The sequence below is a fragment of the Mirounga angustirostris genome, unplaced genomic scaffold (assembly GCF_029215605.1).
Source record: "Mirounga angustirostris isolate CCGP_5_RB_7025 unplaced genomic scaffold, mMirAng1.0.hap1 SCAF_3, whole genome shotgun sequence".
NCBI lineage: Eukaryota > Metazoa > Chordata > Mammalia > Carnivora > Phocidae > Mirounga > Mirounga angustirostris.
In genome coordinates, this window is record NW_026991711.1 from 141,809,424 (window position 1) to 141,835,616 (window position 26,193).

The 26,193-nt window shown below is 40.2% G+C and overlaps 1 protein-coding gene across 8 annotated transcripts in view; it reads right to left on the reverse strand.

Moving 5' to 3' along the window:
* TTN (titin) overlaps nt 1–26,193 on the reverse strand; it is a 275,368-nt gene that overhangs the window by 50,116 nt on the left and 199,059 nt on the right. For all 8 annotated transcript variants that reach the window (XM_064586770.1, XM_064586777.1, XM_064586776.1 and 5 more), the window contains 43 exons: nt 24,637–24,945; nt 24,361–24,509; nt 24,246–24,278; nt 24,023–24,152; nt 23,634–23,933; nt 23,220–23,537; nt 21,971–22,267; nt 21,558–21,857; nt 21,154–21,468; nt 20,905–21,053; nt 20,176–20,326; nt 19,805–20,086; nt 18,119–18,421; nt 17,321–17,623; nt 16,939–17,220; nt 16,541–16,840; nt 16,145–16,447; nt 15,742–16,050; nt 15,345–15,626; nt 14,925–15,224; nt 14,545–14,838; nt 11,473–14,439; nt 10,832–11,152; nt 10,447–10,731; nt 10,053–10,352; nt 9,438–9,740; nt 8,913–9,188; nt 8,510–8,809; nt 8,111–8,413; nt 7,645–7,944; nt 6,662–6,949; nt 6,005–6,301; nt 5,614–5,916; nt 5,211–5,516; nt 3,846–4,133; nt 3,463–3,753; nt 3,085–3,372; nt 2,330–2,917; nt 2,134–2,238; nt 1,503–1,700; nt 1,117–1,413; nt 439–1,026; nt 45–347 (listed from right to left, as the gene is read on the reverse strand). In XM_064586770.1, coding sequence (XP_064442840.1) covers nt 45–347; nt 439–1,026; nt 1,117–1,413; nt 1,503–1,700; nt 2,134–2,238; nt 2,330–2,917; nt 3,085–3,372; nt 3,463–3,753; nt 3,846–4,133; nt 5,211–5,516; nt 5,614–5,916; nt 6,005–6,301; nt 6,662–6,949; nt 7,645–7,944; nt 8,111–8,413; nt 8,510–8,809; nt 8,913–9,188; nt 9,438–9,740; nt 10,053–10,352; nt 10,447–10,731; nt 10,832–11,152; nt 11,473–14,439; nt 14,545–14,838; nt 14,925–15,224; nt 15,345–15,626; nt 15,742–16,050; nt 16,145–16,447; nt 16,541–16,840; nt 16,939–17,220; nt 17,321–17,623; nt 18,119–18,421; nt 19,805–20,086; nt 20,176–20,326; nt 20,905–21,053; nt 21,154–21,468; nt 21,558–21,857; nt 21,971–22,267; nt 23,220–23,537; nt 23,634–23,933; nt 24,023–24,152; nt 24,246–24,278; nt 24,361–24,509; nt 24,637–24,945 — 14,904 coding nt within the window. The remainder of the gene's footprint in view (nt 1–44; nt 348–438; nt 1,027–1,116; nt 1,414–1,502; nt 1,701–2,133; nt 2,239–2,329; nt 2,918–3,084; nt 3,373–3,462; nt 3,754–3,845; nt 4,134–5,210; nt 5,517–5,613; nt 5,917–6,004; nt 6,302–6,661; nt 6,950–7,644; nt 7,945–8,110; nt 8,414–8,509; nt 8,810–8,912; nt 9,189–9,437; nt 9,741–10,052; nt 10,353–10,446; nt 10,732–10,831; nt 11,153–11,472; nt 14,440–14,544; nt 14,839–14,924; nt 15,225–15,344; nt 15,627–15,741; nt 16,051–16,144; nt 16,448–16,540; nt 16,841–16,938; nt 17,221–17,320; nt 17,624–18,118; nt 18,422–19,804; nt 20,087–20,175; nt 20,327–20,904; nt 21,054–21,153; nt 21,469–21,557; nt 21,858–21,970; nt 22,268–23,219; nt 23,538–23,633; nt 23,934–24,022; nt 24,153–24,245; nt 24,279–24,360; nt 24,510–24,636; nt 24,946–26,193) is intronic.

The following is a 26,193-nucleotide window of genomic DNA, read 5'->3' on the forward strand; positions in this document are numbered from 1 at the left end:
GGCACTCCCAAATGAGTGGTGTTGAAAAAAAAGTAAATACTAACATGCTACATCTTTCATCAGAACAGGATTTGAAGCATCACTAGGTGGACCAATTCCAGCTTTGTTTTCTGCGCTGACACGAAATTCGTAGGTGTTTCCTTCTTGCAGTCCTGTTACTTTGCATCTGAGATCTGAAATTGGCGTCTTTGTTGCTCTCACCCATCGCAAGCTTTTCTTTTCTCTCCTTTCAATATGATATCCTGTGATTTCACTACCACCATCATCAGCTGGTCTTTTCCAACTGACGGTGGCAGTGTTTTTAGTGACATTTGATACTTCTGGTTTTCCAGGAGGGCCAGGGGGACCTGAAAAAGAAGCAAACTTATGAGAAATCCATGCTTTCATAAACTGTGCTGCATATGTTAACATGTCAGTTCCCTTAGATGATCTACGTACCAAATCTGTCCACCATTTTGACAGGTTCAGACTGTACAGGTTCTCCTTTCCCATACTGGTTTACAGCCGAGACCCGGAAGAGGTACTCATTTCCTTGGATAAGTTTGGTGGCCACATGCCTGCAAGACTGAATATCTTCAGCAACCACTGTCCACAAAAGTCGACTGGTTTCTCTCTTTTCAAGAGCATAGGACTTAATTGGTGAGCCGCCATCCTCCAATGGAGGTGTCCATGTGAGTGTTGCTTTTTCAGCAGAAACATTACTGATTTCAATGGGACCTGGCGGACCAGGTACATCGAGGACTGTCACCTTCACATGTTCCTCCTTTGTGCCAAAATGATTGGTAGCAGTAATGGTATATTCACCAGCATCTTTTCTAGTGGCATACTTGACAGTAAGCATGGAAGATGTTGGGGTCGAAGATATCTGAACAATATCTGATGGTCTCATGTCTTTTCCTGCTCTAGACCAACTCGACTTTGGAAGGGGCTTGCCAAGAATGCTAATGGCACTCAAAACAATGGTATCTCCTGCTTTAATTGTCAGCCCATCTTTTATTGTGGGATCAAGGACGATGGTTGGTGCCTCTGCAAAGAAAAAAAAATACATTTTAATCAGCAAAGGAAGGAGGCTTAATTTGCTTTTTTTATGTGCATAAAAAAGTAAAATAGACCCACCATATTCATCCTTGCAAATAATGGTTCCTGTACTTTCTGATGGAGCACTGATAGCACCTGCTGTATTCTTCGCTCTAACTCTGAATTCATATTTTCCACCTTCAACAAGGTCAGTTACAGTAAAGGCACAATCTGGGACATTAACATGGTTGGCTTTTGTCCAAGATTTAGAGGGTAGATCCCGCTTCTCCACTATATATCCAGTCAACTTATGACCACCATCATATTTGGGTTCAGTCCAAATGAGGGTCACTGAATTCCTTGTTACATTAATAACCTCAGGTTTGCCGGGAGGATCTAAAACAAAGCAAAAAAGCCAGTCAAATACCAATGTGTTTTTTTCATGCAGAAAACACACCTGGGCTTTTCTTTGTATAATGACTTACCAATTGGATCAAGTGCCACCACTGGCTCTGATGGCAGGCTCGGCTTGCCTACTCCTGCTAAATTGATTGCCATGACTCGGAATTCGTACTCAAGACCTTCAGTCAATCCTGTCACTTTGAAGTCTTTCATCCTAATAGGAGTCTTGTTAGCTCTCTTCCACAAAAGGCTGTTTCTTTCCTTGAACTCAATATGATACCCTACAAAAAAAAAGACCCGGTGAATTTGTCAATCCAGGTAGAAAATACAAATGCCAGTCTGGTTTTTAAGTACATGTTTTTGCCCAAATGGTTTATATGTGGACATAATATGGAATAAATAGTCATTCTTATCTATACTTTTATTTCCTAGGCACTTTTTTTTTCTCTTGGAATATGTGTATTTATTGCACCTTCTGTTGAAAAATTCTTAGAAAAAGAGGTATCACTACGAAGCCTTTTTAACTATTAGGAGATTTTCATTGAAATCAAGTATTAGCTTAACTAATGCTTAATGTACTGAAAGGAAAAAAACCACTACTGTATGTGCAGGTAGTGCTATAAATAAGGAGCATACATTCAGCTTGTTTTTCAGGGAGGACGATTTGGAAGAAACATTAATGTAAAAGCTGTAGGAGAAGAGCAAATGAAATACCTGTAATTGGAGAGCCACCAGTTTTCCTGGGGTCAGTCCAAGTTAGAGATACTGAATCATGTCTGACATCCATGATATTGGGAGGTGGGGGAGCATCAGGCACATCTAGGAAAAAGTAGATGATGCAAGAGTTATACTAGGGAACTTTTTTCAAAAACATGTTTTGTTTTGTGTTTTCTGACTCTGAGACACTCACCAAATGGATGTTTAGCAACAATTGGCTCTGATTTCAGGCCTTCTCCTACACCATATTTATTTTCAGCACTGACCCTGAAGGTGTATTCCATGCCCTCATGAAGTCTGGTTACTCTAAAGGTGGTTTTCTGGACAGCTGAGGCACAGGTCACCCACTTGTTGTTTACAGAATCTCTCTTCTCTAGGATATAGTTGGTGATTTCAGAGCCTCCGTCATCCTTTGGAGGACCCCACTTTAAGGTCATGGCTTCTGCTGTGACTTCATCAAATTTGATTGGTCCCGTGGGGATGCCAGGCTTGCCAACAACTTTTATAGAAAGAGTTCCTTCCTTGGTGCCAGCAATGTTCTTCAGTGTGATTGTGTATTTTCCAGCATCAGATTTTTGGCAATCATGTACCACAAGAGTTGTGTTAACTGCAGTTGACTCAACACTGACTCTTGTGTCAGTTGGTAGAGGATCTTCCCCTTTCTTCCAGGATACTGATGGAGCTGGCTTGCCTTTTATGGGGATCTTAAGACGGAAGTTGCTGTTTTCTTTAGCCAAGTAGCACAAATCAGGTATGTCCTTTAAGTCAAGGTCAGGAGCCACTGTAAAACAGCAGAGATAAATTATTGTCATTTTTCAGACCAGGCAATTAATTTTTTCAGATTATTATAATTTTTAAAGGACTTTTAGATAAGCCTGTGAGTAGGGCTCAAGAGTGCACTTTTGATGGCAATAAAGGGAAAATGAAGATGCGTGGCTAAAGGCTTACCAATATCATCCTTTGCCACAGCAGTGATTTCACTTGGGGTTCCTTCTCCATTTTCATTCTCAGCACTCACTCTGAAGGTATATTCCTTGCCTTCAGTCAAATCTTTTGCGGCATACTGTAAGCTTAATGATTTCATAACATGTTGCCACTTATTGTCTTCAGTCAGGATATCTACTACGTATCCGGTAATTCGGCTGCCACCATCACTGCGAGGCTTTTTCCAGGCTATGCTACAAGATGACTTAGTTACAGATATCACTTTCAGGTCCACAACTGGTCCAGGAGTTTCTAAAGCAAAGGAGAAATGATAGGTTTAAGCACCAGATAACCAAGGTAAGAGGTCACTCAAAATGATGGGGTAGTAGCCCATTTGCTTACCAGAAGCTTTGACAGCATCTCGTGTTTCACCAGGATCGCCAATGCCATACTCATTTTCAGCAAACACCCTGAAGAAGTAGGATTTTCCCTCCTCCAAGTTAGACACTCGGAAGCTTGTTTTTGAGCACTCAGTCGTCACCGTAGACCAGGACTTCCTCTCTGCGTCACGTTTTTCCACCACATAGTTTATGATGGGACTTCCACCATCAATAATGGGAGGATCCCAGGTAATATAAGCAGAATCTTTGGATATTTCCTTAACAGTGACATTGACAGGTGGCCCGGGAGTATCTGGACAAATCATGGACAAATAAGAAATGAATATGTAAAAAATACATAAACTACATTTTTAACATAGGATTGTTTTCTTCAAATAGACTTACCAAGCACTTTCACTACAATGGTATATTCCTTTTTACCGCAGCTGTTCTCCAGAGTCAAGATATATTTTCCTGCATCATATTTGTTCACATTTTCACAGCGCAAGAAAGTGTCAAAGTCCGTTGATTTTATGTCAAGTCCAATCCTTTCTCTTAGATTGACGTTTGGTTTAGACCAAGTTATCTTTGGAGGTGGACGTCCTTTTACTGGTACATACAATCTCATTGTAACTCCAGCACGTAATATGAGTGTTTTCCTCAAATCAGCATCGAGCTCTCCCTCAGGTGGGACTGTTTAAAATAATAATTTAATGGTCAAATATATTTCCAAGGACTAACCTTACCACTCTTAAATTAGTTTCTTTTTCAGAACTGATTTCTAGGTCTCTAAAAAATTCTTAGTATGATCCTCAAAACTTTTGTCAACTATTTCAACACTCTGTAGTGATTGTTGATCTTTCTATATTCTAATATCCTGTAGGCTAAACCCAAGTTTTCCCTGAAGGATCTGTACCTTCTCTCCTCCTCCTCTCACAAACCTTCCATACTCTCAAACTCTCTCTATTAAACGTAGATAATTGATTTTTTTTTAAGAATTTTTTATTTATTCATTTGAGACAGATACAGAGAGAGAGAGTAGGAGCAGTGGGAAGAGGCAGAGGGAGAGGGAGAAGCAGACTCCCCGCTGAGCAGGGAGCCTGATGTGAGGCTCCATCCCAGGACCTGGAGATCATGACCTGAGCCGAAGGCAGACGCTTAACGACTGAGCCACACAGGCGCCCCTAGATACTTGATTCTTGGCTCTCTTCCATTCTTGTTTTTCTTTTCTATGTTCAGTGAAGCTCTCTGATGTATAATCTGGCTCTATTTCATATGGGAAGAAAAATATATAGGGGGTGAAGTATTACACCAAGTAATTCAAAATAAAGGGAGAAATGGTTATGGGAAATAAGCAAATAGAAAAATGGTGAGAAGGGAAATTAGGATGGACAGCCTGTAATTACATACTTATGAAGAAGGATGGATTAGAAGATGAAAAAAAAAAGCCCATTAGAATGACAAATAGCTCACTACTTAGTTAAAAAAAAAAAACGATTTTCAGAATAAAATTCCTATGTTCCATATTCTTCTTTTGAAGACATGAATTCTCATGTAAGTATGAAAAGCTTTTCAAAGCCACAGATCAGCGTGCATTCCATTTGGTCTGTGTAGGATATCATAAAGTACCAACCCAGTCTCCATTACAATGTACTCCTGGAGCTACCAACTCTAATGCTCATAAATAAACAAATCTACATAAGGGGGTTCTATACTGCCTTTTATAATATGCCTGATGAGAAAAACTCTATTTCTCCTGGTAGCACTTACTTAAGATGTCCTTGGGACGGTGTTTGTCTGGCACATCACTGGGGTCGCTGTATCCAATCTTATTAACAGCATACACGCGGAACTGATATTCTGTGTCTTCCATTAGGCCAGTAACCTCAAAGCGGGTTTTCTGTAGCTTCTCTGGTAAATTGCACCTCACCCAGTTATCAGAGTCAGCTCGTTTTACTTCAACAAGGTAGCCAATGATAGGGCTACCACCGTCATAGGCTGGCTTGCCCCAAGATAGACTCACAGAGCTACGGGTCATATCGTATACTTTAGGAAAAGCTGGTGGGCCAGGAGGATCTGAGGATAAATAACAGAAAAATTTCATTAAAATCTCATTCTTGGTTGTTCAGGGTTGATTATAACATAAGATAGGGACTGTTTCATGAAAACTTACACAGAGGGTCCTGGGCATAAGCAGCTTTGGATGCATCACTGGGTTTCCCTGGTCCGGCCTTATTTATAGCTGTAACTCGGAACTCATATTCAGTGCCTTCTTGGAGACCTGTTGCTTTTATTGTTCTTTCTATAACAGGTTTTCTGTTGACTTTAGTCCAGTTAACTGCCTGGGTTTCTCGCTTTTCAACCAAATAGCCAGTAATGGGTGAGCCGCCATCATCTGCTGGTGGTTTCCAGCTTACCGTCATGTGATCTTTGGTTATGTTGCTAATAACAGGAGGATCACAGCGCCCAGGTGGGTCTGCAGAGATTGATTGAAAAGTTAATATGCCAGTCTAAAAGGTAACCTTTAAAAAGTCAAATGAAAAACTCAAGGAAAATGTTCCTACCATATGGGTTTTTAGCAATCGCTGGTTCAGTGAAGATTGGATCGCCCACACCATATTTATTCTCAGCACAAATTCGGAACTGATATTCATGGCCCTCTATGAGTTTCTCCACACTGCAGCTGGTGATGGGCACTGTAGCTGAGACTTGTGCCCAGTTGGGTCTGCTTGTTTCACGTTTGTCAATAACATAGTTGGTGATTTCTGAGCCTCCATCTTCAAGAGGAGGTTCCCAAGAAAGCATTGCACGATCTGCATACATTTTGTTGATTTTAACAGATGCTGGAGGACCCGGTTTATCTGAAAGAATAAGAAAGATAAGTGAAGTTTTCCACTAACACATGTGAAATGGGGAATGAGTAGACTGCAGGTCTGGAGACCTGACTGCAGTCTTTATGTTGGCATTAACTTCCTGTAGGACCTTGGAAAGTACATAATTTTTCAGAATCTTAATTTCCTTATATGTAAAATATGTAACTGGAATATATGACTTCTAATGCTCTTTTCAGCCTAAAAATGCCATTACCCCATGATGAGAATAATTCTCTGATTACAAACGATACATCATTATGTATCTTTTCTCACATATGATTTTGTAAATTCTATTACCTCACATCAACCGAAGTAAAATATGAGATTCTAAATAAGCACTATAGTTACCTAACACTTTAAGCTTAATGGTGGCTGATTTGGAACCACTTGAATTTTCAGCAGTAATGGTATAGTCGCCCGAGTCCTTTAGGTTCACACTGAACAGCTCCAGGGTGCATAGGTTCCGCTTCATGGCCATCTTTATGCCTTCTGCTGGTTTCAATAGTGTGCCCTCCTTCTTCCAAGAGACGGTTGGCATTGGTTTACCAAAAACAGTAGCATCCAGGCAAACATTAGTTCCAGCTTTCACGGTAAGCAAAGATTTCATAGCCACACTCAGTTCTATCCTGGGAGGAACTGGGAAGAAAGAAGATCAGGATTTAATGTAAGCAAAGCTATATTATGTCATTCTTGCTAATAAAAGTAGGAAATTCATAGGCTCGGTCTCTTTCGAGATGGGATTTTTACAAGTAACATTTATTATAAAAGAATATAGGTTTGGGGGCTCCTGGGTGGCTTAGTCGGTTAAGCATCCGATTCTTGATTTCGGCTCAGGTTGTGATCTTGGGGTCATGAGATCAAGCGCTGCATCAGGCTCCGTGCTCAGCGAGGAGTCTGCTTGAGATTCTCTCTCTCCCTCTGCCCCTCCCCCCTGCTTGCACTCTTTCTCTCTCTCTAAATAAATCTTAAAAAAGAATATAGGTTTAATGTAGGAGTTTGATAATGCTGAAAGTATAAAGAAAAAAGTAAATTATCTTCCATAATTCCAACATCCTTAAATTTTCACTATTATCATTTGGTGCATTTCCTTGTCATCTTTCTGTGCCTATGTATGGTTGAAATTACATGGTCCTCACAGTTTTGTATCTGTTTTTTTAGTTTAACATGTTATTAAGATTTTCCATAATCATAATTTTTAGTTGTCTGTATACAAAATACTTATCATTTTACTTGTTTTTTTCCTCCCGTGATATATATTTTGTTTTTCATTAGGAGAAATATACATCATGAGTACTTTCTGTTGAGTATTATAGGCAAAGGTGGAATCTTACCATTTTCTGCCTGGATGGTCACTGGATCAGAAGGTTCAGAGGGCTGGCTAATGTTTATTGCAGTCTTGGCAATTGCTCTAAATTGATACTGAGCATTCTCTTCCAAGCCAGTGACTGTATACTCTTCCTGGGGAATCTGGTGAGGTGAGGTATTGCACCGTACCCACTTATCACCAGGAAGTTTGCAAGCTTCTACAAAGTAGCCAATAATTTTGCTGCCTCCATCGTGTTTTGGACGAGCCCAGATGAGGGATACAGTACTCTTGGAAACATCAATAACTTCAGGCTTTCCAGGAGGATCTGAAACCAAAAGAGGTATTCTCAGCATTTATCTTAACAGCAGAAGTTATAAACTTCCATATTTCACATCATCACCCAGAAATATTCAGAATCTCTCTGAATAGAATAATCCTCAGAGACCCTGAGATTTAAATATGCTACTGTAATATTAGCAAAAATTACTCACCAATTGGCATTCTTGCAGTTACGTATTCTGTTGGCTTGCTGGGTGGGCTGGATCCAGCTTTGTTTAGTGCATAGATTCTGAATGAATACTCAAGACCTTCTACAAGGCCAGCACAAGGATATTCAGTTGACCGGACAGGGGTATCATTAGCTTTCACCCAGAGCAAACTGTTTCTTTCCTTGCGTTCAATCAGATAACCGGTAATGGGACTCCCTCCATCACTGTCTGGTCTGTCCCATGCCACAAATATGGAGTCTTTGTTGACTTTAGTGACCCGTGCGTTCTTCGGTTCACTAGGAACACCTAGAGAGGAAGACAAGGGAAACGTCAGGTTTTTTTCTTAAGTAACAGACCGGAAAGAAAACAAATTTTTTTTTTTTCTCCCTGAAAGAAACCTACCAAATGGGAACTTAGCCAGCATCTTTGGAGATGTGAGAGGCTCTGAAATGCCAAATCGATTTTCAGCACGGACCCGGAAGATATACTCCTGGCCTGGGATCAGTTTTCCAACTCTGCAGGAAGTTTTTGTCACTGAGGCGAGCGCTGTCACCCAGTCACCTCGGCTCACGTCACATTTCTCCACTATGTAATTGGTGATGTTACTGCCTCCATCCTCCAGAGGAATGTGCCATGACAGGGAGCAAGCATCTGCGTCTATGTCAGAAATGTCAAACGGAGGCTGAGGGGGCCCAGGAGCATCTGCATAAACCAAGAGAAAGAAATATAAGAACAGGGATTTGATAGGAAAAAAATGTTTCTGATCTTCATATTTAGATAGCCATTTGTCTAATGCTTAACCTACCCATGACGATAATTTTGACTTTCTGAGTGTCTGTCCCGGAACTGTTCTCCGCAGTGAGGCTGTAGTACCCACTGTCTTTCCTAGTAACATCTTTTATGATCAGGATTGAAGAGGCGTCTGCTTTATGCACTGCCAGGTGGCTGGAAGTGACAACGTCATCTTCTCCTTTCTTCCATTTACAGATTGGATGAGGCTTTCCATACACATGGGCTTCAACTCGGAGTTTCTTCCCAGCTTTAATAGTAATTTGCTCTGGCATAAGGATCTTTGGAGGCACTAAAAGTAAAACGAAAATTCATTACATTTGTCGGGAGGATGGATCTCCTCTGGTGGGGAACTCTACTGGTGTTTCTCAAACTGTGGGTGGCAACCCATTAATGGCTTCAAATTCATGTTTGCATTACAGCCAATATTTTTAAAAAAGAGGATTGAACCAAATAGAAAATATGAGAATCCAGTCTGGATGTGAGAAGAAAATTCTAATGAACTTTTATCACGTGATAAAAGGAGACAGTGACCACTTACACAGCTGTTCTTTGGCTTCATACACTCCTTCAGCTTCCCTTGGCAAACTGACTCCAACAGCGTTTCTGGCCGCTACTCTAAATTTATACTTCTTTCCTTCCTTTAGGCCAGTGACAACAAGGCTGAGATCTTTAACCACCGAGTATTCTGTCCAGCGATCTGCAGGCTGCTCCTCTTCTCTGTAACTAATGATGTAGCCATTGATTTTAGCGCCTCCATCACGCAGGGGAGGTAGCCAGGCTAATGCAGCACTGTTCTTGGTCATTTCAGTAACTTCTAGTTTCCTTGGGGGATCTGGCTCGCCTAGAAGAAAAATGTGATTTAGAAAAACTGTCCAGGTACACTAATCCAAACTCTTTGTTACTCTACCTAAATGTTGGAGTGTGCCACTTGCTTGGAAGCATCTGGAAACTGGAGCTCAGTATGTTGAATGTGAAAAGTACAAGATGAGGCAGATTAAAACACTCTTCAGTGAGTGAGTTAGAGATTTATTTGGGCTGCTTGGGTTTCTACAAATTAAAGCCCTTTTGGTGTGGCAGATGAACATGTTTCAGTATCTTGACCTTGCTCAGGGAGGAGGCTGGAGTTAAAAGGAGGAAAAAGAACAGTGCTTACTCAGAGGATCTGATGCAAGTACTGGTTTGGGGACGTCAGCTGGCACGCCAGGGCCATATTCATTGACAGCAGTGACTCTGAAGAAGTACTCGTTCCCAGGGATGAGGTTGGTGACTTGGAAGCTCGTTTTCTTGACTTCCGGGGTAACTGTTGACCACGTCTTTCTCTCTGCCTCACGCTTCTCCACGATATAATGTGTCACTTGGCTCCCACCGTCATTCTCAGGAGGGGCCCAGGAAATGTGGCATGACGTTTTAGTGACATCTGAAACTTTTAAATCAGTCACAGGTCCGGGAGTATCTGTAAAGAACCACAAAACCAGATATATGTGTCTCCTCAGTCTTCTTAACTGACGTGTTTCTGAAGGGGAAGAAGGAGCTTGTTAGCAACCCACCTAATACTCTGACATTCACAAACACGGCCTTTTCTCCTGCTGGGTTCACAAGTGTCAAGGAATATTTTCCTGAGTCGTCGCGGGTGGAATTGGGGATGACAAGGAAGGCCATAGTGTCAACCAGATCGACTTGTCCTTTTCTGACCACGTTGTCAATACCCACTCTTCGCCAAGTGACTTTAGGAGCTGGTCTTCCTCTCACTATGGCAAATAGTCGGATAGGGCATCCCGCCCTCACTGTGACAAGTTTTCTCATGCTGGCATCCAAATCAATCTCCGGAGGTTCTGCAAATGACATGAAAACCATTAGTTGACTCTTCAGAACGTGGGGAAATCATGGGAGAAGTGTGGAGTGAATGAATCCTAGGATAAAACAGGGTCTCACCTAGGATTTCTTTAGGCTTAATAGCATCCTTTAGTTCTGCAGGGCGCCCAATGCCAGCTTGGTTTTGGGCACACACCCTGAACTCATATTCCTGGTTTTCATCCAAGCTGGTAACAGTGAACTCCATGCGAACCAGTTGTGCTGCAGCATTGCACCTTTTCCAGCCTTCATCAGGTGATGCATCTTCTCGTTTTGGTCTCATTTCCACAACATATCCAATTATTGGTGCGCCACCATCATACACTGGTTTTCCCCATCCAAGAGTTATGGAACTTTTGGTTGTGTCGACCACTTTGAGATTGGTTGGTGGACCAGGTGGTTCTGAAAATAATAAATATATAAGAATGAATTTACCTGTCAATAACTCCTCCTGGTGATACTCTAATGTGTAGTTTATTTTATAAAGTAGTCCATTCTCAGTTAATCAAAGACAGGACATGCAACTTCTCAGTCACTGAGTCCTTATTTTCCTTCATAAATTTAGAATCTACTGTTTGTCCACTTTAGGTGATTTGGTAAAAGATCTATTTGGAAAAATACTGGCTAAAGTTTTGATGGCATGGATTTAACTTATTTGTCTAACACCTCTGTGCTCGAGATTAAGAATTGCTGTAATATCAGAAAAAGCAAGAACATCATACCTATGGGGTCTTTTGCCACCACTGGCCTTGAGGGCAAGCTTGGTTCTCCAATTCCAATTTCATTTTCTGCCTTGACACGGAACTGATATTCATGTCCTGGGAGGAGGTTCTGTACTTTGAGACGTCTCTCGGGGATTGCACTCTTGTTAACAGGGACCCATCGTACTGAATGTTTTTCCTTTTTCTCCAAAAAGTATCCTGTGATGGATTTTCCACCATCATATTCAGGTGGATTCCACACCACAGTCATCTCTTCTTTGCTTACTTTGGTGACTTCTGGGGGATCCGGGCGACCAGGTCTATCATATTTGGTTTTTGCAATGACTGGTTTACTTTCCGTTGGAGGCCCTGTGCCTATTTTATTTTCTGCACGGACTCTGAAAATATATTCATTTCCTTCTATGAGACGTGTTACTGTAGCACCAGGTGTTAAGACATTAGCAGAATAGGTAGACCAAACCATTCTCTTACTCTCACATTTTTCTAGAATATAATTTTGGATTTCACAGCCACCATCATCCTCCGGTGGATCCCAGCGAATAGTACAGCGATCACTGGACACATCAACAATTTTCAGATTTCTTACAGGACCAGGCTTATCTAAAACATTGACAGTGGCATAGGCCACAAAACTGCCAGCCGTGTTAGTTGCTGTAATTACGTATTTACCGCCATCACTTCGCTTTGCTTTAGAAAGCGAAAATTTGGATGAATCAGCACTGGTATCAATCTTGACCCTTGGTGATCTTGTTAAGTCTGTAGCATCTTTGTCCTTGGTCCATAAAACTTCTGGGAATGGTTTGCCTCTAACACCTGCCTCAAGTCTAATGGTGTCCCCTGCTTTAACCGTTAGCACACCACTTAATTTCAGATCAAGTACTGGTTTCTGTAAGTCTTCCTTCACAACAACTTCCTCTGTCTTCACCCAGTCACTTTCCCCACCTTCATTCTTTGTTTGCACTCTGAACTCATAAATCTGGTTTTCAACACATCTGTCAACCATGTATTGGGTTTCTTTAATGCTTCCTTTATGTACTCTTTCCCATTCATCAGAGCCCTTCAGCCTCCTCTCAACATGATAGGACAGATTTGGGCTACCACCATCATAATCAGGCCGCCGCCACTTGAGATAGACAAATGTCTTTCCTTTATCTGCAATGTGAAGGTTTTCAGGCTCACCTGGTCTATCAATAGGGTTAATAGCCAGAATTGGAGTTTTTGTTTCAATGGTTGGGCCAACACCTACTTTATTCTCTGCACAAACTCGGAAATAGTATTCATTGTTGGCTAAGAGGTTGGCCTTAATTAATCGCTTAGTGGCATCTGAAGCAACAATTGACCAGCCTTTCTGGTTTGGTTTGCGATATTCCACTATGAAATTTGTTATTTCTGAGCCACCATTATCTAGTGGGTTTTCCCAAGAAATTGTACAGTTCTCTTTGGTTACATTGCTAACCCTTAAATTCTGGCAAGGCCCAGGTCTGTCAAGAACATTAACAATGGCAGCACCTTGGGCATGCCCACTGGTATTCTTAGCTGAGATAATATACTTGCCATGATCAGTTCTAACAGCTTCTTTAATTTGTAACTCAACACGAGGTAGATCATGAATTATGTCAACCCGCTTTTCTCGGACCAATACTTTGCCTTCCTTGGACCAAGTTATGTCTGGATCAGGTCTGCCTCTGACTCGAGCAAGAATGTGGATAGTTTGGCCCACTCTAACGGTAATAACATCACGACAAGTAACATCAAGTTCTACTTCTGGAGGGTGAAGGATGTCTTTTGCAATCACAGATTCTGCTAGTTCTCTTGGCTCTCCCTCTCCCACAATATTAGCTGCCTTTATACGGAATCTGTACTCATTTCCTTCAATTAGTCCAGGTACCCTAAAGGCACACTGCCTAATGAGTTCATCTTTATTAATCCTATTCCACTGTGTTGTACCAGGTTTCTGACATTCCACTACGTAGCCTAGAATGGGGCTACCACCATCACTGAGAGGCTTTGTCCACACCAAGTCAGCTGTTTCTTTGGTCTTGTCTTTCAGTTTCGGATTAATAGGTGGTCCAGGTGGTTTGATGGGCCGGCAAGCTTTTATTGGGTCAGAACTTGGCGATGGATTGCTTAGTCCTGCAAGATTTTCAGCAAAAACCCTAAACTCGTATGTATTTCCTTCATACAGTCCAGTCACTCTAAACTTCAGGTCAGCTATGGGTGTTTTGTTGACTCTCACCCATTTGCCAGTTATTTCTCGACGTTCCACATAGTAACCAGTTATTGGACTGCCACCATCAGATTTTGGCAGAGTCCAAGACACTGTTGCAGCATTTTCAGTAATGTCAGTAACCACTGGTTTACCAGGAGGAGATGGAGGACTAAACTTATGTTTAGCAACGGTAGGTACGGAGTCAAGGGGAGGACCAACACCCATCTTATTCTCTGCTCTGACTCGGAAAATATATTCACAGCCTTTTTGCAGGTGTGGGATTTTCAGCTTTGTCTTACTGCTTCCTGATGAGACAACACCCCATGTGCCTTTCCTTGTATCTTGTTTCTCAACAATATAATTTATCACAGGGCTTCCTCCATCATCCTTAGGTGGCTGCCATGAAATAGTCATATATTCAGGGGTAACATCCAGAATATTAATAGGACCTGTTGGCGGACCAGGAACATCAAGAACAGTAAGATGTACAGCTAGTGTTTTGGTGCCAGCTGCATTGGAAACTGTGATTTGGTATTCCCCAGTGTCTCTCCTTAAGCAGTTCTTAATGGTAAGTACTGATGAGAAGCTGTCAGTTTCAACTGTGTAGTGTTCATCTGTTTTGATCTCACTCCCATCGGTTGTCCACTTGGCAGTGGGAATGGGTACACCTCTTATGATGGCAGGGAACCTGACTGTAGTTCCAGCTTTTACCACAAGGCCTTCAATTAATTTCACATCTAGCTCCACGGATGGAGGCACTGGAAAGTGAACATGAGAAAATTAGATGTTGATTTTCACAGTATGAATAGTCACAATATGAATTTTAAAAAGAAAGAAAATAATAATGGCAGTCCAAAACTTACCTAGTTTTTCTTGACATTCTATTGGGATAGTTGTGTCAGGGAGACTAAGACCCACAATATTTTCAGCTTTTACACGGAATCTATAGGTCTTCCCTTGTTGCAGTCTGGTAACAACACACTCTAAGTTTGTCACAGTCTTGAACTTAATCCAGTCTTCGGTGCCCTCTTCTTGATACTCGACCAAATATCCAGTGATTGGAGAGCCACCATCACGATCAGGCTTATTCCAAACAAGGGAGACCTCAGTCTTGTCGACATCTACATGGTGTAAGTTTTTGGGTGGCCCTGGGGGATCTTTTCAAAAGAAGAAGTTATGATGAATGAATAATATTCTCAAAGACAGTCAGAGCAAACCTTTGTATCCAGAGAAAGCAACTTACGTAGAGGATCCAGAGCCTTGATGGGTTTAGGTGTTTCAACAAAAGGACCTCGTCCATACTGGTTCTCGGCAGCTACCCGGAAGAGATACTGATTGCCTTCAGTAAGGTGTTTAGCCATGTGACTCTTTTTCTTGGATGTAGCTGAAAGAGGTGACCACTGGGCGCTGGCAACATCTCTCCTCTCAACCACATAATTTGTAATAACAGAACCACCATCATCCAGTGGTTCCTTCCAAGTAAGGTAACAAGAATCTTTCCTAATTTCACTGACTTCCAGATCTCTAGGTGGCCCCGGCTTATCTGAAAGTGTTAAATAATGAAGTTATAATAAGTGATTTAACCCAGTAACAGCTCAAAATGTATCAAAATTTATTTTTCAATATGTTATTACATTAAATATGTAAGTATGAAAATTCGCACCTAATACGAGGACTTTTACTGAGACAGTTTTCGAACCAGCTGGATTCTCCACTGTTAAAGAATAAATTCCACCATCTTCATGGGCAGCATTAGGAATTTCAAGTTTGCTACCAACTGGAGTAACATCAATTCTTGCTTTAGTCGGAGCCTCTCTGTCTCCTTTTTTCCAAGTTACTTTTGGGAATGGCACTCCTTTGATGACGGCACTAAGTCTTAGAGTATCACCAACTTTTATGTGTTGTTCTCTTGCCATGTTGGCATCAAGAATCAACTCAGGGGGTTCTGGAATAAAGCAAATAGTACTTTTAGATTTGATTTGTTCATGTATTTTACAATGAAGCATATACAACGAGACACCTATCTTCTTTGCTATTATAGCTGAGAAGATTTTACTCACCAAGTCTGTCTTTTACTAGCACTGGCTCGGGAACATAAGCTGGATCCGATTCACCAGCTTCATTGACTGCCATTACTCTGAACTTATAGGTTTGACCATCCCGAAGACCGGTGACTTTATATTTAGTTTCAGGACATGATTCAGGAGTGTGATTAGCTCTCTTCCACTCTTCATCTCCAACTTTCTGGTACTCAACAATATAACCCAGAATCTTGCTCCCGCCATCATGACGTGGTGGCTTCCAGGTTAGATCAACTGAATTGCATGTTGTATCAATTGCTTCAGGATTAACAGGTGGACTTGGTTTAGCTATGTAATAAAAGAAAAAAAAAAAGGAGCTAGAACATAGCCGAAAACAAAGTCGGGTAATGTGAAAACACAAATGAATGCTTTAATACTATACCAATTGGATCTTTAGCGAAGACTGGTTTGGATGGTGGGCTTGGGTCTCCAATTCCAATTTCGTTTTCTGCAGCAACCCGGAATTCATACTGACACCCTTCTAGAAGATCAGGAACCCTGAATTTAGTGTATGGATGGATGGGCTCTTTGGTAACTCTAGCCCATCGTTTAGACATAGTTTCCCTCTTTTCCAGGATGTAGTTTGTGATGGGCTTTCCTCCATCATTTGGCTCGTTCCAGGTTACTAATGCAGAGTCTTTGGTAACTTCTGTAACAATTGGCTGCTCAGGTGCATCAGGAACCCCTACAGCAAACATTAGCAGAGTGCGTTAGAAATGTAATTTTTCCTATTAACAATATTCAACACTGAATCACTAAAAAGAAATGTAATGCATACTGAAACGATCTTTGGCTTTCATTGAATCAGACACCAGAGGATCACTTATTCCATACAGGTTTTCAGCATATATCCGGAAAATATAATCTTTTCCTTCAAGGAGTTTAGAAACTTTGCATGTTGTTTTAGCACTTGCAGATGTCACAGGCATCCAAATGTCTTTGCCTACTTCCTTCTTCTCAATAATGTAATTGGTAATTTCACTGCCTCCGTCATCTAAAGGTGGCTTCCAAGAGATAACCATGTAATCTTTGGTCACCTCATCAAAAATAACCGGTCCTACTGGTGGTCCAGGACGGTCTGCAGAAAGAAAGAAAGAAAGCACAGCCCCAAATGTTATTTCCCCTTCTGCTTTGGAGAGAACAGAATCTCTCTTCTTCTTGCTAAATGATACTTACCAACAACATTGACTTGACAGAAACCTTTCCTAGAGCCTGTACTGTTCTCCACAACCACACAGTATTTGCCAGTATCTGAACGCTTGGCCTTGATCTTCTCTAAAGCAAGTGTTGTCGGAGTGGTCTTTATGTGAGTGCGATCATCTTCTAGCACATCAGCTTCATCTTTGAACCAAGTAATTTTAGGCTTCGGTTTGCCTGAGTAACGGCCAGTGAGGGCAAAAGCTTCACCAACCCGAACTGTGAGCTTATCTCTGAAGTCGAGGTCAAGCGTTGGAGGAGCTGAAATTTTAATTATAAAGGCAAGTCAGTTTTACTCATGTCTTACGGCAAATCTGTAAGTGTACAAGTTTTCAAAGTATGAACTGCATTAGACACATACCCAGGTCATCCTTGCAAGTGATTGGCTTGGTACAAAATGATGGTTTGCCTTGTCCAACAATATTCACAGCACTGACACGGTACTCATAGGTATCACCTTCTTTTAAGCCTTTAACAGTGTATTTTCTGCTAAGCACGTTGTCCTTTGTAACCTTGTGGAACTTCTCAGTTCCAATGAGTCGGCTTTCTAGGACGTAGTTAATAATTTCTGATCCACCATCATACTTAGGAGGATTCCAAGTCAGAGTAACAGAATCTTTAGTAACTTCTTTGACTTCCAGGTCTTCAGGACGCTCTGGTACAGCTGCAAGTAAAATAAAGAACTACAGTGAAAAAAAATGTCATGCTAAAAATGTAGTAAATCATAGTAAATGATACTTTTGGAGGACTGCACTTAAACATTAAATTATTTGCTTTGATAAGTAATAGAAGGCTCTCACCATAGAACTATTAGAGTTAAAAAGGACACAATCCAGTGTAATTTCCTCTGATAGTTGAGGCCAAATCATTTAAGAAAGTTGTCCAGAGTTAGGAAAATACTTCATATTCATGCCATTAAGTGCGAAATTAAAAAAAAAATAGTGTAGTAAACATGAAAGGATTTGAAGAATCCTATATTCCCAAAATGTCTTTCACAATCACATTCAAACACTACCAACATCAGATTGAGCATTTGTCTGCTGAATGCTTGTCAAAGGAATGAAATGTTTGGCACCTAAACACATATTTTGTCACCATCCTCTTTTACTAAATGAGTGAAGAACTGATTTAGGATGAAATTGTTTTAAATTGCACTTACTTATTGGCTCTCTGATGACAAGTGCAGTTGGTGTCTCAGTAAATGGGCCTATGCCAACACTGTTTTCAGCTGCAATTCGGAAAAAGTAGGCTTTTCCTTGAATGAGACCCTGGACAGTAGCATTTTGCCGGGTAACTGTATATGTCACTGGGGTCCATGCTTTGCGGTCAGATTCACGCTTCTCAATGACATAATTGGTGATTGGAGAGCCTCCATCATCTTCTGGAGAAAACCATGTCAGTTTGCAGGAGTCATTGGTTAGGTTGTGAGCCTGGAATGGTATTCCAACAGGACCTGGCACGTCTGGAAATAAGAGGAAATAATTTCTAGTTGTTTGTTTTCAATTAACAACAAGGCTCAATATTTGTTACCCTCTGTTTTCAAAAAGGAGACAAAAATGTTACAAATAAGATTTTGTGCCTATTGATTTTTTTCTTCCCCACGGTATCTATATTCAACCATATTTTTAAATGAAGTACATTTATAGTAATTACTGTTTGCCAGTGTTGTAGTAGAAGCTAATGTGTGCATGTGTGTGTATATATATATAACATATGGGCATTTATATATGTATATTTATACTTTTTTTTTTTTTTTGGTAATTTGTAAGTCAGATAGGAGGGAGTTGCTGGAAGGCACAGAAGGAGACAGGAGAAGGGGTGGCCATGGCTACTTTCTGTAACTAGTTTACCCTCCAGGGAGGAAAGGGAGGGAGAGCTTTTTCTAGGTGACTAGTAAATCAATAAGCAGCACAGGAGTCCCCACATCTCAGAAGGACCTTTGAGAGGGTTGGAATTCAATCTTGAAAGGGTACTGGTTCTCAAGATAAAATAACAGGTATTTAGGAGCTTGAAAGTAACCTAAAAGCTTGTAGGACTATTGGTCAATGAAATCTTTTTCCTCATGCCATTTTCATTAATGAAAACATAACATGTTTACATAACATTAATTATGTTCAATAGAGAGCCAGTTATTTTTCACATAAAAACTCATTGTTTGGAGTTTGGATGTGCCTAGAGACATACTGAGAGAAATCTGAGTGGGAGGGCTTCACTTTTCTAGAGCAAATCACTAGAATTAAGCGGCCAGCAAGAGGCACGAAAAAGCCTTGTAGAGCTCACCTCTATATTCAGTGACTAGAAATGTAATATTGATAATCAAATATGATGCTTTTCAATTAGAATACTGAAACCCTTCACAGAGATTTTTGCTTTATTATAATTAGCAAAGAAGGATACACTGCCATGATGTGAAATTGATCAACCTTAGTAAATTATTAGATATTCATGTACATTTGCAGGAAAGTTGCTTTTATGAAAACTATAAAACATAGTAAGTGCTAATGGTGGTGTGTTATGTAAAAAGGCAATATACAAAACTTTGTTATAAAAAACTATTTTTATATAACATAAAAATATAACTTTTTAATGTTATATAAAAAGGCAACATATAAAACTATAGGAGTACAACAATATAAAATATGAACAAGAAAAAAAGAGGAAAGATATTTAAATGCAGTCAGTGGAATTGTGGGTGATTTTTCTTATTTTCTTTCTTTTTTTTTTTATTACGTTCAGTTATTTTCCAAAATATTTTTAACATAAGTTTTATTATAACATAGCTTTGCTGTAGATGAAGTAAAAATGTTATTTTTAAAAGCTGCATGGACAAATTAAAGGTATTTACCTAGTACATCAACGATAATGGTCTTCTTTCTTTCTCCCCCTGCATTTTTGGCAAGAAGAGAATAGACACCTTGGTGGCTCCTCTGGCAATTCTTGATGACCATGGAGGAGCTAATGGCTGTGGTCTCAATGGTAGCTTCTTGAGGTAATGCTCTTTCATTCATGTTCCAGGTGACAGTTGGAGGAGGTTTTCCAGACACATACGCGATTATACGGATCACCCCTCCAGCATGGACCACAATTCTGTCTCTGACACTGGCATCTAGCTGAAGGTCAGGTGACACTAGAACACAATTGAAAATTACAAATGTGGTTTTCATTCCCAATCCAAAACACAAATATGGATAAAATAACAGAAGGATGAATAATTACCAATTCTGTCCTTCATTTCAATGACATCTGTGACTTCTCCAGGTTCTCCAATGCCGGCAATGTTGACTGCTCTAACTCTGAATTTGTAGAAAGCTCCTTCTTTTAACCCTGTCACAACAAGCTTTGTTCCTCTCACTTCTTTATCTTTACCCTAGGGAAGGATCACCTGCATTCAGTTCTTTGTAGCTTCTTGTTTTTTTTTTTTTTTAAAGATTTTATTTATTTGACAGAGAGAAACACAGCGAAAGAGGGAACACAAGCAGGGGGAGTGGGAGAGGGAGAAGCAGGCTTCCCGCCGAGCAGAGAGCCTGACGCGGGGCTCGATCCCAGGACGCTGGGATCGTGACCTGAGCTGAAGGCAGACACTTAATGACTGAGCCACCCAGGCACCCCTGTAGCTTCTTGTTTTAATGGCTTTCTAAAGTATAACCAACAGCATATTTAACTACTCTGTTTGGGAAAACTGTTGCCAGATTAGGTTTTGGGGATCAGATATTACAGGTACACACTGAATGAAAGGTCTTGCCAGGAATTGTGTTTTTAATAACGGCAATATAACTTAACTTTTGATTGAATTTTTGACATAACAGATGTTTGGATTACAGTTGTAATTATGTTTTTTTTTTATTTCTTAATAAAAAATACAAATAGAAATTAATGGAATTCAGAATAACAGCTACACTTTTAGCTTATTTATAATACATTTCCATAATGCCAAGAGTTAGCTACCTGTTCCCATTCTTCTTTTCCTTCTTCTTTATATTCAACGATGTATCCGGTTACTTTGGATCCACCATCTTTTAGTGGGGGAGACCACTCCAGATCCACAGATGATTTAGTCCAATCTGTGACTTTGGGAATGGGAGGACCAGGAGGGGCTGGAAAGAACCAATATACATTAGTATTCTTGACTTTTCCATGGCACTCTGCAGGGGTGGGGGCCGGTGGAAGGGGGGAAGGAATGGTGTCAAGGCTTACCAATTGGATCTCTAGCAGTCACTGGGTCTGATGGCAGACTTGCAGGACCCACGCCAGCAGCATTGATGGCATACACACGGAACTGATAATCAGAACCTTCGATAAGACCAGTCACTTTATAAGAAACACCCAAAGTCATGGCTTTGATAGGATCTCGGTTAACTCTCTTCCATCTCTTTGAAGTGGTGTCTTTTATTTCTAGCCAGTATCCTGTCACAGGAGAGCCTCCATCATATTCTGGCTCTTCCCAGTTGACAGTCATGGAGTTGCGAGTCACGCTGCTAACTGTTGGTTTATCTGGTGCTCCAGGGACAGCTATGGAAAAGAAATCACATTGATTTCTAAGAAATTATGAAAAACAACAGATAAGAGTGATTTTATATGTAAAATGTAGTCCTACTTACAGAAGAGGTTTCTTGCTGTTTCAGGTTCACTGTCAAGAGGTTCCCCAATGCCAAATTTGTTCTGGGCCATGATTCGGAATACATATTCGTGGCCTTCTAGCAATTTGGGAATTGTGTATGTGCACTCTTTAGGTTCACTGGAGACACGCACCCAGGTTTTCCTGTTAGCCTCTCTCTTCTCAATTACATAGTTTGTAATCTTAGACCCTCCATCATCCAAAGGTGGAAGCCAAGATAATGTCATTTGAGCTGCTGAAATAGATTCAAACTTTATTGGTCCCACTGGAGGGCCAGGACGACCTAAAATGGTTTTAAAAAGGAAAAAAAAAATATTAGAAGAATGGTTTTAAAGCCAAATAATATATTTAGGAACAGAAAAACATGTAGTTTTAATGAAGCCACGCTATCTTTACCGAGGACATTCAGTCTCATCTCCTTTGATGCTGTTCCCAGATTATTCACAGCTGTGATGGTATATAAGCCAGTGTCACTCCTGCGAGACTGTGGAATAACTAAGGTGCAAGTATCATCCACCACCAGTTTGTTGACGTGGGTGTCATAGAGAACAGGTTCTTTGTTGTCAGGCTTCCTAGGAGGAGCTTTGAACCAGGTCAGTGTTGGGAATGGCACACCTTTAATTTTGGCCACAATGTTAACGTCAGTTCCTTCTTCAACCTCCATGAATTCTTTTAGCTCAATTGATGGTGGGCCTAGATTATTAAAAAAAAAAAAAATAGGTGGTCACTAGCGACAGAAAGTAGAATTTATAGTGCCTATAAAGCTATTTGTATCTACTGTAGGCAGGCTTCATAGCCCATCCCAATATAAAGAACAGATTTGACTTTAATTTATACCAGTTTGGAGAGCAGGTATATGTAGTCATCATCCTTTATTGGACCTACATGTGGCTATGTAATCAGCTGTCGCCTCTCTCTTACCTGGTGTTATTATGCATGTAGATACTGAAAAAGGGCAGAGAGAAGTGAAGATTGTAGTAGCTTAGGCTTAGGAGTTCTTTCATGTATTCCCTTTAATATACATGCATATTTCCTTAAATATGCAGAGTTATGAGAGGACTTACTATTTTTATTCTGAGAGAACTCCCTTTCTAAGAAATATAACTGCTAGTAGAGGCAAAGCAACTTTCCCTTTTTCCATGAATCTAGTAGAAGAATATGCAAAGAGGGTAGTGACTATAACCCTCCCAATTTTAGAAGAACTGAACAAACACACAGCAACAGGGATGATAACAATAAGAGAGGAAGACTTATTACCATATTTGTCTATTTATATTTATGTATTAAAATGGATGTATCTTTTTCTTAGAGAAAAAGAAACTTGATTGTGAAGATAGATAAGTGGGTCTCAGAAGTTGCTAAGCAAATAACTGCTTACTTTCTTTCCCTTTTGAGGATCATGCAGAAAATTATAGTAAGGAAATTCCAAACATCATCTCCTTCAAATAAGGGAAAGATAATATGTAAGGAAATATGATAATTCTGTAGAAGTTGAAGGAATGAGAGATTAATACGCCCATGTTCACACTCGACTCACAGTAGTCTCCTGATGTACAGATATTTCTCTTTTTACTTTGGACTAATATTAAATTTCTAGGAAAGCATTCCTAAAGAGAACATTCTCAGTGAATATGCTGGGACTTACAAGTCTGGTCTTTGACAGTCACTGGGCCCACAGTGGCTGAAGGTTTGCTGACTCCTGCAATGTTGACAGCCTTGACTCTGAATTCATATTCGCCACCCTCGATGAGGTCTTCAACAGTAAATTCTAGTTCTTCCACATCACGCTTATTGCACTGTTTCCATGCTTCTTTCTTTTTCCCAGTAGGGTCCCATGCAAGGCACTCAACAATATAGTGGGTGACAGGGGAGCCCCCATCATTCTTTGGGGGTTTCCATGATAGGTGTACTGTGTTCTTTGTTATGAGGCCAATCTTGAGTTTAATGGGAGGATCAGGAGGATCTTTAAAAATAGGTAAAGGAAGGATTAAGCACTGTTTATAATAATATATTTCAAATTTGAGAAACTATTTTAATCTCAGGTTTAAAAAAAACTTACATATTGGATCTCTGGCCGTGGTCCTCTGAACGGTTTCCGCAGGTGCACCAATACCAAAACGGTTTTCTGCACGCACACGGAAGAAATACTGCTGTTCAGAGATGAGATCAGGAACCACAAATGTGGTGCTTCCACAGTTTGGATTGACTTTAGTCCAGGCTTTTCCATCAATAGTCTTCTTCTCTATAACATAACCTTTGATTCTGTCTCCTCCATCATCATCGGGCATCTTCCATGTGAGTCTGCAACTACCCCTTGTGATGTCACTGACTTTCAGATCTTTGGGTGGTCCTGGTACATCTGTTGGATGCAAGTCACCATATAAACAATGGCACTTTGTTTAAAATAATTTGTTCTTATTCTGTGGTCACTTTTAAAGTCTTTCTTACCCATGACTTTGACTCTGCAATGTGCTGTCTTCTGTCCTGCTTTATTCTTGGCTGTGATGCTGTATTTGCCTGAGTGAGATCGTTTGCATTCCGGAATTATAATTACTGATGAGTTTTCAGCAGTCTCCAGCTATACAAAGAAAACAGTAGTCATACATCAGATGAGATAAGAGCAGTACCACAGTCAACTATATTCTGAATCACTTCTATTTTTTCTTTTTACCTGTGCATCCTCGGGTATATCATGAACTCCATCCTGTTAAAAAAGAAGATGATTGTAGTGTTAATATTCCTTAGAGTGATTCAATGGGAGACCCAGAAAATTATATTTTTCTTACCTTCACTGCCTTCTTTGCCTTTCCATCAAATTCCCACGATGATTTTGGTGTTGGGCGTCCCCTGATGACAGCAGGAATCCTAATTTGGGAGCCAGCTTGACAGACCAGACAGTCTTGTGCTCCAATGTCAATAAAAACTTCTGGTACCTCTGCAATACCATGAATAATATAGCAGGATTTAGCTTACTTTTTTAAAAAAAGTAAGTGGCTTATCTTTGGGAAATTACCTTCATAATCAGATCAAATGAATACATAAATTCAAGAAAAGATGAGTACCTTGAATATCAGTGGCGGGGATCTCTCCAGTTGTATCACTTGGTTCAGATTCACCAGCTTCATTGACAGCTTTCACTCTGAATCTGTACTTGCGGAGTTCTTTCAGATTTGGCACCACACATTCACAGGTGGTTAGCAGTTTGTCTGGCTCATTTACTCTTTTCCAGTCAGTACTGCCTTCTTCTTGCATTTCTACGATGTATCCTTTGATCGGACTGCCACCATCTTTGGCTGGAGGTTTCCATGCTAGAGAGATGCTGGACTTTGTTTTATCTTTGACCTCTGGGCAAGAAGGTGGCCCAGGTGGATCTAAGAAGAAGAAGAAGAAAAAAAAGTGTATCAAATTTGGAAGCCAATGGAATGCCAGATTTAATCTACTAAATATTAAAGTAGGAATTCTGAAAGAATACCTTCCAGAGAAGAGAATATAAGAAATAGTCTCTTTTCATTTCACATTAATGTGAAAACAAAATAAGCAAACAACTAACTGGGATTAAAAAGACTATACACGATCTCTAGGTAGATCTATATTGTATTTATACACAATTGGTGAAAAGCTATTTTAAGATCCCTTTGAAGAGACTCTGCAATATTCTCTACTAAAAACTTATTTTAATTTACCTTCAAATTAAAAACAAATGATTTCATCATTAGCTGGTAAACCTTTGAACACAAACTAATGTATGCCCTTTAGGGATGAGGTCGATGCATAACCATCCTGTACGTTCTTGACAGTGCTTTACCATTAAAGTCTTCTTTTTTTTTTTTTAAAGATTTTATTTATTTATTTGAGACAGAGAGAATGAGATAGAGACAGAGAGAGCATGAGATGGGGGAGCGTCAGAGGGAGAAGCAGACTCCCTGCCAAGCAGGGAGCCTGATGCGGGACTCGATCCCGGGACTCCAGGATCATGACCTGAGCCGAAGGCAGTCGCTTAACCAACTGAGCCACCCAGGTGCCCACCATTAAAGTCTTTTTAACCCTCGCTCTTCCTCTCTAGTGCCTAGCACAGTTCCTTGCACATAGCACACATTCAATACGAGCTTGCTGAATGAACAGTTCATTATATATATATGCTCCATGTAGAACTTAGAGCATTTCAATCTTTTTAACAGGTAGCTCAATATTTTTTTTTTGACAGAGACTCTAATCAGATACATAGCAAATATAATTAATCATTAAGGCCATATTTTAATTTTTGAACTGATCTGCTAAATCTTTCGGAAGAATTTTTTTTTCTTTTATTCGACCTCACGGACTGTGCTTGAGAATCTTGTATCTTTGGTCAATATATATTATTGAAAAGTTAACATTTTGCCTTTCGTTGAACTCCCAACTAGAGGGTCTCTTTAGGGAGGGAGATAATTTTCATAGTATCTAATGGGATAGGGGTATGGGAACAGAGAGGAGCTTATAGTCCAGGGTCTTCAGCATTGTGATAGGCTTAAGCCAACAATTTAAAAACTATATGATTTTACATACGTTTATACATGTGCGTATGTATACACACATATAGCTGTGTGTAGTGTGAATGTATGTCTAAACGTATACACATA